Source organism: Erythrolamprus reginae, chromosome 1, assembly GCF_031021105.1.
Source record: "Erythrolamprus reginae isolate rEryReg1 chromosome 1, rEryReg1.hap1, whole genome shotgun sequence".
Classification (NCBI taxonomy): domain Eukaryota; kingdom Metazoa; phylum Chordata; class Lepidosauria; order Squamata; family Dipsadidae; genus Erythrolamprus; species Erythrolamprus reginae.
In genome coordinates this window covers 169,833,650-169,845,839 of record NC_091950.1, presented here as the reverse complement: position 1 = coordinate 169,845,839, position 12,190 = coordinate 169,833,650, and the positions used below count along the sequence as shown (strand labels likewise).

The window sequence follows — 12,190 nt, the reverse complement described above, 5'->3', positions numbered from 1 at the left end:
AGTTCTAGGTTCTTGATAGAGTTTGCAATATAGTAGATAATGGGTGAGATATTCCACTTGTATATTATTGTATATGCATAAGCATAGTGCAGTAACTACTGTAAGCCTCTACAATATATCATCCATCCAAATAAGTTGTTGGCATATTTGAAAGAAAAAATTGTCTTAAGGATATAAGCAACTGTAAATAAAGTAACATTCATGTGTTTGTCCATCACTAATTTATCACTTTGGGCAGTCAAGAACAGGAACAAAGTAAGGTGAACACAGCTGGTAGAACTAGTAATTAAATATAAATTCCAAAGTGTATTCACATTAAAAATCAATATTTTCTTTTCAGAATCACTGTAGAACTCGCTAATTGTTGGAAATTAAAATATGCATTAATTTTAAACCAAACAATTCTAACTTTTTAATGTCAGCTGTAGTGTTGGGCAAACCGAACCTGCAAAGTTCGGGTTCATGCTGAACTTTGCAGTGTTAGGCATGCCAAACCCGAACCCAAACCTGAACTTTTTAAAAAGTTCGGGTAAAGTTCAGGTTCGGGTTCAGCCGAACACTGCAAAATGCCGCCGCCCAGGAGGAGAGTGGGGAATCCTATTGTGGGATTTCCCACCTCCTTTTGCTTGCGGCGCTGCAAGCAAAAGGAGGTGGGAAATCCCACGAAGGGATTCCAGGGGCGGGGCTTTGACGTCACGGAGACTACTTCCTGGCCAGCCGAAATGGGGAAGAAGGAGTCTCTGTGATGTCAAAGCCCCGCCCCCAGAATCCCTTTGTGGGATTTCCCACCTCCTTTTGCTTGCAGCACCGCTGCGGCGTCCCTTTCTGTAAAAATAAAAGGAAGCAAAAGAAGGTGGGAAATTCCCCATCTTGTTGTTTATTTTTACAGAAAAGGACGCCGTAGCGGCTTAATGCAAGCAAAAGTTCAGATTCAGGTTCGGCGAACACACCCAAACTTCATGGCAAAGTTTGGGTGAGTTCGCCAAGCCCAAACTTTCTTGGTTTCGCCCAACACTAGTCAGCTGTTACTTATTATATATTTGTTCCTTGAAAGCCAAGCTATCTTTATAAATTCATTTTGGAAATAAAACTGAATAGAGAGTGTTAATTCTTCTCCTGTGTTTAAAGACTATATTAAAGCACTCTAAAAAGGTGCTAATTAAATCTCTTGTTCAGCTTATGACTAATATTTGATCTTGTTTGAAATATAATGCTTTTAATGTTTTTTTATCCATACCAATGTCCATAGCGTGCTGCATTTAAAATTTCACTGTTTATGTTCCTATTCCAAAGTTTCATAAATTAAGTTTTTTAAAAAAACATTATTTTTTCATATAGATGAAGATCCATTCTTAATTCTGGCTGATCATCATGAAATACGAAAAATTAGTACTGATGGATCCAACTATACTTCAATGAAACAGGTATTTCTAAGTGTCACAGAAAGGATCCCTAGACAGTGTACAGAAATCATAAAACCTTTTTAAAAGGTACAGTGGCCATAAACAGTGCAGCATCATCATAAGGAGATGTCAATGCAGACATGAATAAAAATATTTAGATGGGCAACAGGATTAACTCTTTCCCCCAAAGGTTATATACTTATCGTATGATTATACATGTATACCACTGAAATCAAGTCTGCATGCAAGCTACAACAAAATCAGTTGTTTATATAACTTGATAGTAGCTTCTTTAAATGATTATGCTGTATTTTAATATACATGTATTATTCTAATAAGCAGACTTGTTATGAATGTAGGGAAATAAAGCAACTAGTGATTGATTGTTTTGAAACATCTATATACAGATTTAAATATATTTTGCAGGATTTATAAGATGAAATTTGCAGGTTAATACAGAACTAAAGAGAAAGGATTTTTGATTAAATAACATAATGATATTGACCAAGAACATACAGATTTATTCTCTCTTACTGAATGGATCTGTGTTTGTTTACTTTTGCTTTACATATCCATTGTTCTCTTCAGTGTTGTTTATTAGTATTTTGGGTTTCAAATCACTGGTTCCGCTGTTATTGTTTCTGAACACATTATTGTGAAGAAAATGCTATCAACCTGTGTTATGTAACATATGTAACTTGATTAGACTTGGTGGGCATCCTATCATCTAATCAAGATTATCTGCAGAAATGTATTGTTAATACTCAACTGTGTTTTAGAGATTGAGAAGAATAGAAAGACAAAGATTGAACCACTTAAGACCTTTTACTCTACTATAATTTTGACTTCTGTTGCAATTAATTACTAATTTTGCATGGAATTAGTAATACCAACATTTTATGGGGGAAAACTGACTTTTGCTTCAAGTATTTCCTAAATAAAGAACAAATATTCCATTACAAATCTTCCATTACAAATCAAGAAGCTGTGAGTTCGATTCTAGGTAGAGGCAGCTATTTTTCTCTCTGGGCACAATGAGAATGCATCTGCTTAACATAAGTCTGCATTGGTGACAGGAAGGACATTGGTCAATAAATACTCAGCTCCATTCAGTTGCCTAGACTCCATCCCACATGGAATTACGGGGTCATTAAAAGATGATTCCATTAAGAAATTACCATAGCACACAGCAAATAATGTGCATGGTTATAGTACAATACTGCTCCAAATTGATAAAATTGCCTATGGAGTTTGCATTCAGAAAAATCCACAGAAAGCTGATCCCCCCCCCCCCCCCAAATGACAAAACATATGTCATGTTGTTTCTATGCAAGGCTTTTGTCTCTCCCACATCATGTTATTATGTGGACAAGAGTGTGGAGATGGTTTTGACAAAAATAAATGGCAAATGTAACAAAAACATCTATTTGCCTGGGTCAACAGGGAAGGATGAAAAAGATTGGTTCACTTTGATTTTCTTGGGTGCAAAAGGGAAAGGAGGAGAAACTCTTTGAAGCTTTCAATATCCTTTATTATAGTCTATATTAGTAAAATAGAGATCAAGTATTTCTCTGTTTCCTAACTCAATTCAATTCAATCCTTTATTGTCAATGCACAAGATGTGTACAATGAAATTGAATGAGCCTCCCTTGGTGCAGCCCACTCAAGAATACAAAATATATCTCAATAAATCAATGTAAAAAAGAAATTCCTAAACCAAATAAGTAATGAACTAGCACACATTTCTACACACACACACAAACACACACACAAAACTGCCCTGAGTCCTTCGGGATTGGGTGGCATAGAAGTCAAATAAGTAAGTAAGTGAGTGAGTGAGTGAGTGAGTGAGTGAGTGAGTGAGTGAGTGAGTAAGTAAGTAAGTAAGTAAGTAAGTAAGTAAATAAAAATTATATTATATTGTATTGTATTAGATTAGATTAGATTGTATTAGATTAGATCAGATCATTTATCATTTATCATATTATATTATACATATTACACTGGTACATACATGTTGCACGTTACACTGGCATTGTAAGTATCATTAAGCCTGATTGTTGTGTTAGGTTGCCTTTAACAATCTGACAGCCCAGGGATAAAAGCTATTTTTCAGCTTATTTGTTTGGCTGGCTTCTATATATCCTGCCCGATGGTAGGAGAATAAAGAAATGCATGGCGTGAATCATTCCTAAGGATTTTCTTTACTCTGTTGAGAAAGCGGGACTTGGCGATTTCATCCAGTGAGGTTATGGAGCAGCCCATGATTTTTTGTGCTGTGCTCATCTCCCCTTTGTAATGCCTTTCTGTCCATGGCTGTTAAGACAGTTTACTATACAGTGACACAATATGTGAGGGCACTTTCTATTGTGGACCGGTAAAAGGAAGTCCTCAGCTGTTGTTCCTCCTTGTCTACCTTGAAGGAAATAATCACCCTGTAACTTTACCTACCTTGAAGGACTGACATAATACAAATACCGAAAAGGAAAACTGCATCATAATACAAAATATGTTTCATTATTTATCCTTTTTGTATCCCCCCACAAAATATGTAATAAGTCCAGTAATAATATTTTGGAGCAAGGTGCCTCTCATAAACTATTATTTTCTTTAAAACTGTTACATAGCAGCTGAGCCAGTTTGGCACAATGATGGTGAAATTCTATTCAAATCATATAAAATGTGAAAAAAATGGGTGCAGTTGTAAAAAAATTATACTTTAAAATTTATTTATTTATTAGTTGGATTTATATGCCGCCCATATTAATTGACTTATATGCTGCCCCTCAATAATACGGTTATTGTTCAAGTGTTAATCCTTGCAATATTAAATGTGTTGGATCATGAATACATATTATTAATATACTCCTTAAAGTCCACAAATGACTCCTCCTTTAGTACGTTTATTTATTTATTTTATTAATTCGATTTCTATGTCGGCCTTCTTCTGAGACTCAGGAGAATGCAGAATCATCAAATCTATCAACCCCATGCTAGCCTACTTTGCGGGGAATTACAAACAGCATGAATGGACCTTTAAATGATTCCATATCAGATTGAAACCACCTGGAGTGGATGTTCCATCCTGATTTTCAAATCAGGATCTGAACACAGCTCAGGATATCTATATCCAATTATACTCAAGGATGGTTTTTTAAATAAGTAAGCATTGAAGTGTTATCTACAAAAACAGTTCTTAATCCTCCCCATCCCTGAAAATGAATAATATAGTAATTTGACAGGAAAGATGGAGTGAGCAAATTCCTTCAATCTGTCATTTTAGAAATTTGTATTTAAGGCTGGACAATCTTCTGTAGCAAGGAAATACAGATTTCCATTGTAAAAAATATTTGTGATCTAAAATAATTTAAATTAAGGTCAGCTAAACAAACATTGCATTAGGATTAAATGACTCACATACATCATTTTAGGTCATAATGCAAATTTTAATTTACCCTTAAAAACAAAACTAAACTAATAATTGAACAATATTTCCTTCTTAAAATTTTGGGATGCTTCTAAGTTCTACCACTTAATCAAGGAATATTATTCTAAATTATTTGGTGGGAAGGAGGAAAAACAGTAGAAAGCATCAAATCTTGATACTTCATGAATGTGCCAAGATGATTGTGGAACAAGAAGATACTGTAATCTAATATGAAACCTGGGGATTTATATTGTCCTATAAAGTTCAGTGCAGTCGTTTTAGTCAAACAATAGAAACTTATAATTTTGAGAGGCTCTTCATATTAGATACTTAGCAGAATTCATGAGATGACAGCTAAAGCAAGCTTGACAGGGATGAGGGGAGTTTGGCAGACAGCCCAGGAGGAGATCAATCATCCTTATCATCCCTGGATTCTGAACAAGAACTTATGACGGACCCACGCATGCGTAGAGTGATGCATAGGAGAGAACAACTGAAGGAGATAAGAGAGGCCACTTGTGGTTGCGTGGGGCTGCTGTAATTAGTGCTACAGATAAAAAGAGCAGCGTGCTGTTTTAGCCTCGTGGAAGTTTATCTGATTCATAGTTTCGTCAAGATTGTGGTTTGCTGTTTCCCTGTTCAAGACTGTGTGTGGAATTTCTGGACTTTGGAATTGGACTCAATTTCCCAGTTACTAGGTGAGAAATTGGATTGCATTTAACCTGTGCCTTGTGTATACCAGAAAATCCCTTTGACATTTAAAAAGAGAGTTGGTTCTGCTTTTCTGTTGATAAAGACCTTTTGTTTTCCTTCTATCGTGTGGTGTGTGTCTGTTTGGACTAATTACCCTGTAATTACGGGCGGTTGGGACATGCCGGCAGAACATACACCAGCATCCAAAATTACAAAAATGTGATAATATTTAGCACTCCAATTAATAGAATTTGACTTATGAAAAATTGGCCCATCATGTCCAACAGATCTTCCCATGCTGATGAACAAAACTTAGCTTCATGTACAGTAAAATCATCATTTGGTCATAAACCTAATCTGAGTTCCTAGGATATTATCAGAGGGTGGATGAATTTGCTTTGGATGTCTCCATAAAAGGTAGGAAAAGGGGGGAGAGAGAAAGAGGGGGCAAGAGGGGAGAGAGAGAAAGAGGGGAGTGAAAGAAAGGGGGCAAGAGGGGGGAGAGACGTCAGCTCAAAGCCCCGCAGAGCTGCTGCTGCCGCCACCTCCCCCCTTCCATCCCAGCGCAGCTCAGGAAAAGGGCGGAAGTGCCTGATGAGCGCCGCCATCTTTCCCTGAACTGGCGGGGGAAACGTGGAATGGGGAGCACGTGGTTTTTCAAATGAAGAAAAACCTTGTCGCTCCCTGCCCCCAGCTCCGATGCCCAGCTTAGCTGGGCACCCTTGGAAAAGGCTGCGCGGGCGGGCTCACGGGCGCACCTTAAAGGGAACAGCGGTTTCTACCTCTGGAATCAGAGGAGCAGTCAATGGAAATTATATATAATTTCCCGTCCAATATTACAGAAGGAACAACATGACATCAGACAAGAGAGAAAGCTTCCAAACGGGTTGGTATTTAAACCTGTATAAGGTTGCGGTGGCAGTATATCTACTGTATTGTGCATTGATGATAAGAAAGCTAGGTCCTTCCCTTGATCTGTTTGCTGTTCTGTATCCTTTTTCTTTTGCTTCAGGGTTTGTTTCACCTAATCATATTTCATCTTGAGAGCTGAATGGATAGAGTAGTCTAAATTTAATAGGTTAGATTTGACAGACTTGATCCTGTAGACTGGTTGTCCTGAAAGCTAGACCTTGAAAATAGAAGTCAAGATTTAATCAAAAATTTATAGACGAGAAACACTTTTGACTGAAGGCTGAACTACAGACTGTGAACAGAGTTAGCCTGTAATATTGCATTCTAATCACTGCATTACCAGTGCTTGTATATAAGAAGCTAAGGTCAATGCACATGGGAATCTACATGGGAAGCTCATCATAAATAGAGGCCAGAGGGCTTTCAGTTTTTAACCCTCAATAATTGATATTCCCCTACAGACAAACAGTCTCCAACCTATCAAAAATTGAGATGGTTGGAGAATAGATATTGGTGGTTACATCTGCTTATATTTTATTTTATTTATTTGTTTGTTTTGTCAAGTACGTATTGGTGGTATACAAAGATATCATATTTATATACATGATACTAGTAAAAGAAAAATATTAGGACGGGGGACAGAAGGCACTCTAGTGCACTTACGCACACCCTCTTAGAAATCGGGAGAGGTCAACAGTGGCTAGTCTAAGGCTAAAGTTTTGGGGGTTAGGTGATGATACTACAGAGTCTGGTAGTGAGTTCCATGCATCAATTACTCAGTTACTAAAATTGTATTTTCTGCAGTGGAGTTTAGAGTGGTTTACTTCAAACTTATATCTGTCGTGTGTTCATGTGTTCTTGTAGTCGTTGACAGGAAGGATGTTGTAACAGATGATTTTATGGGCTATGCTTAGGTCATGTTTAAGGCGATGTAGTTCTAAGCTTTCTAAACTTCTATCTTATCTCCTCCTATTGACTGGTATTGGAAATTTGTCAGTTGGTTAACCTATGTTCCTACTCTAAGTTTTGTTTAACAAAAATTAAATTTGAAAATTTGAGAAAAATATATATATTCCCTTTTACGTATCACCCTTAATTAATACTTGCTAATTAATCTTATAGGAATAGTTATCTTAACTTTATTAATTTGTTTACAGCAACTGCTGAGGATATTTTTTTTCCCTTTTCAGGGCCTAAATAATGTGATTGCAGTAGATTTTGATTACAAAGAAGAGTTAATCTATTGGATTGATTCCAGCAGACCAAATGGAAGTAGGATTAACAGAATGAATCTGAATGGGAATGATGTCAAGGTGATTTGGAAGTAATCATGGATTTATAAATCTTATTTGGATCAGAAGCTAATGTCATTATGTAGAAAGACATTTGGTTGCTGGCACAACTTAAACCAGTAACATTATTACGCATGCAAAATAGATTGTGTTCATGATTTAGCTTTATTGTGAATACATACATTTAAACTATGGAACAGATTAACCATGATAAATTTGACTCAATTTATATAGAATGTAATTAAGTCTGGATGAAACTGGGGGTTTTCTACTTACAGATCAAATTATAGTAATTGCACAACTGCAATTAATAATAATAATAATAATAATAATAATAATAATAATAATAATAATAATTTATTAGATTTGTATGCCGCCCCTCTCCATAGACTCGGGGTGGCTCACAACAATAATAAAAACAATATACAGTGTAACAAATCTAATAATTAAAAGAAAGCATCTAAAAACCTGTCATTTAAAAAAAAAACATACAACACAAGCATACCATACATAAAACTCTGTAAGACTGGGGGAGGTGTCTCAGTTCCCCCTCGCCTGGTGATATAAATGGGTCTTAAGCAATTTACAAAAGACAAGGAGGGTGGGGGCAATTCTGATCTCTGGGGGGAGTTGATTCCAGAGGGTCAGGGCCGCCACAGAGAAGGCTCTTCCCCTGGGTCCACTAGATGACATTGTTTAGTTGACGGGACCCAGAGAAGGCCAACTCTGTAGGACCTTATTGGCCACTGGGATTCGTGCGGCAGAAGACGGTCCCGGGGGTATTCTGGTCTGATGCCATGTAGGGCTTTATAGGTCATTACCAACACTTTGGATTGTGACCAGAAACTGATCAGCAGCCAATGCAAGCCATGGAGTATTGGAGAGATGTAGACGAACCTAGGTAACCCCACATTAGTTCTCGCTGCCGCATTCTGCACGATCTGAAGTTTCCGAACACTTTTCAAAGGTAGCCCCCTGTAAAGAGCATTGCAGTAGTCAAACCTCGAGGTGATGAGGGCATGAGCGACTGAGAGCAATGACTCCCTGTCCAAATAGGGCTGCAACTGGTGCACCAGGTGAACCTGTGCAAACGCCCTCCTAACCACAGCCAAAAGATGTTTTTCTAATGTTAGCTGTGGAGTGAGCAGGACACCCAAGTTGCGAACCCTCTCTGAGGGGGACAATAATTTCCTCCCCCAGGGTAATGGACGGACAGATGGAATTGTCCTTGGGAGGCAAAACCCACAGCCACTCCGTCTTGTCGGGGTTGAGTTTGAGCTTGTTGACACCCACCCAGACCCCAACAGCCTCCAGGCACCGGCACATCACTTCCACTACTTCGCTGACTGATCATGGGGTGGAGATGTATAACTGGGTATCATCAGCATACTGATGATCATCCAAGGGCATGGGGTGAGGTATCATCAGTAAGCTGATGATACCTCACCCCATGCCCTTGGATGATTTTTTCTTGGGTGATAAATGCTTAAGGTTCAAATACTATTTAAAAGCATATATATTTTAGTCATATTTGTGCTAGTGTAAATCTTTAAAAATTTGCAGCTACTCACACTATTAAATTTACATTCTATGCATCTCACAGTTCAACTCTGAGGAGTTAATAGATAGATGGTTGCCTTAGTATATATTTTATTTAATGTTTTTAATCAAAATATTAAATAATTGATACATATAATTATAAAACATATAGCTTATTCAGGAACTTCTACATTATTTAAGAATTCTTAATAATGTTTCCTTATTTTTTTTATTTCTAGACTTACTTTTAGACTGCCTGTTGAAATTTGGGTTTTTTAGAAGTTGCTTTAATCACAGTAGAAACTGACATCCATATAGTGTATTCATATTTTAAATTAAATTATTTTGAACTATGATTTAATTATTACCCATATGTTCTCTCATTTATTGTATCAAACAGATTTTAAGTATAAATAAATAAATAAATAAATAAATAAATAAAAGGTGAATAGTCCCATATCTAATACATAAAGAATATATATTTCATTTGTTTATGCAGCACTTTCTTTTTGTACTTCATTTTTATGCAACTTTTCATTCAAAAACCATTTGTGTTACTTTTACAGATCTCCCATCCTACTCAAAGTTAGACTTGTTAATGAGAGTGCTCAGCAAACCTAACTCATGCCAAGGTTTCTCAATGGATGCTAGAATTAAGATCAGCATTATGTGTCTATCTATAACTATACTTGTTTTGGAAATGTCCCAAGCCCATTTTCTTATTTTTGCACAATAGTTTTAGTTTATTCACTAAATTGTTAGTCTGTCATGGCTTTTCTAAGAGATGATGATGGAAACATTTTTGTTAGCTGATTATGTATAAATAACATTGACAATTGACAATTTTGACTAGCTGTGTAGAGCAAAATTGCACTTTTAATATCTCTGGGTAGATAATTGATCATAATTTAGGTGAATGTACAGATAAATATACTTCTCAGAAAAATAAAGGGAACATTTAAACAACAGAATATAATTCCAAGTAAATCAAACTTCTGTGAAAACAAACTGTCCACTTAGGAAGCAACACTGATTGACAATCAATTTCATTTTGTTGTCAGCACATGCAACTTTGTACAGAACAAAGTATTCAATGAGAATATTTCATTCATTCAGATCTAGGATGTGTTATTTGAGTGTTCCCTTTATTTATTTATTTTGAGCAGTGTATTAATCTAGGTTCATTTTTCCGTACATTTCTTGTAAACGTGAAATATTATACTACTATTTTTTCGTGCACAATGTTGAATTTATAGATATTGCAGCAGCCAATGAGGTTGTTTGCTTGTAAAAACTGCTCATAATAGTTTCGTACTGATAGACTGAAATGGGGCTGCTTTCCTTAACCTTTAGAAATTGGAGGTGGTGAAGATGAAAGAAACAGTGCAACCAGTGCCATCTGGATACAATCACCACTTGGAGTGTTTTGGCAGATAGTTTTTATTACCACTACATCAATTCCTTTCTCTCCTATTTATAAAAGCAAATCTTAGAAGTTTCCAATAGTTATCTTTGATAGTGTCACTTAAGTAAATCATATTGCTGACTCCTGTTATGTGTTGAAGAAAAACAGGTAACTATGTTGTGAATATGGATGTGAAGATCTTATAGTGCCTTAGGCACAAAGCCAGCTGGATTACCTTGAGCCAGTCACTTTCTCTCAGCCCTGAGAAAGGTGGTAATGAAAAATCTTGCCAAGAAAACCTGTAGGGATGTTTAATGAAAAAAAAGTGATAAAACAGGAATAAAATTACCACATAATGCCTTCTGTTGTTGGTTAATTGTAGTGTGCTATAAGAATCAATATATTTTCTCTCAAAATGTTTTTTTTTTCAAAATTACATAATTGTAGTTGCAGTGTAGTATATTTACACTCATCTCATTGAAAATGAAAATGGACTTTACTCCAATTTTATGTAAGTTGTGATATTTATACAGTTTTTATTTCTCTAGGTAGTTCATAACACAGCTGTTCCTAATGCATTAGCAGTTGACTGGGTTGGAAAGAATATCTATTGGTCTGACACAGAAAAAAGGATGATTGAAGTTTCCAAAATCAATGGCTTGTATCCGACAATTCTTGTGAGCAAAAGGGTGAAGTTTCCTAGAGATCTATCTTTAGATCCTCAAATTGGGTATGGAATTATCATACAAATTAAAAGTGCAATTGATTGTTTCTGGTTTGGAGAATGTTTAAAAGGAAATATGTCTTTCTCAACAAGACTAATGTTTAAAGGGAATGTTTCTTGATCAATGTTCCTCATTCATTTGGTCCCTCTCCAGATGCTTGATGAGGAAGAACCAGCAAAATCTTAAAGAACATTCTTTTGTTTAAATCTTCAGCTGTATACTGAAGCCTTCTGACCAATATAATTTTGTTCATGTGATCTCTTAACCATGTTGATTGCCTTTATTTTCTGACCAATGTTTACTTTATTAATATCTTGATCAAAATCAGAAACTATACATAACATTCTATTATAGAAAGTGCATAGAAAATTGGCAACCCAGGAACATCTAATAGTAGTTATGAGAAATTTAGATACAAGTCAAAAGCCACAGTATGGACATAACATAGTGAAACAGATTAACTCCAAGTTGGCAAAGGAGTTAGAAAAAAAATAATTTTCTCTCCTTATTTATTCAACCTACCATATTTTTCAGATTACAAGACGTTCCAGACTATAAGACACATCCAGCTTTTTTTAAGGGGGGGGGATCTGTCTCTGACTTCCAACAAGTTGCCTCCTTGCAGCAAATAGCAAATAGCCTGGTCAGTTTCAGCACAACCTGATTTAGCATGAGCACCTGATTGGTGATTGGATCGGCCTTCCACAATACTGACAATCAGCTGTTCCAGGCTGTGAGAATCACGACCCTCTATTGCCGCCTCCACGTGCCCCATTTTTGGCCTCTGCACATCC

At 36.3% G+C, this 12,190-nt stretch overlaps 1 protein-coding gene across 1 annotated transcript in view; it reads left to right on the top strand.

The window, feature by feature from the left end:
* Nucleotides 1-12,190, top strand: part of LRP1B (LDL receptor related protein 1B) — a 1,143,506-nt gene that overhangs the window by 1,004,329 nt on the left and 126,987 nt on the right. Inside the window, exons 57-59 of the mRNA XM_070731453.1 lie at nt 1,339-1,424; nt 7,626-7,748; nt 11,220-11,401. Coding sequence (XP_070587554.1) covers nt 1,339-1,424; nt 7,626-7,748; nt 11,220-11,401 — 391 coding nt within the window. The remainder of the gene's footprint in view (nt 1-1,338; nt 1,425-7,625; nt 7,749-11,219; nt 11,402-12,190) is intronic.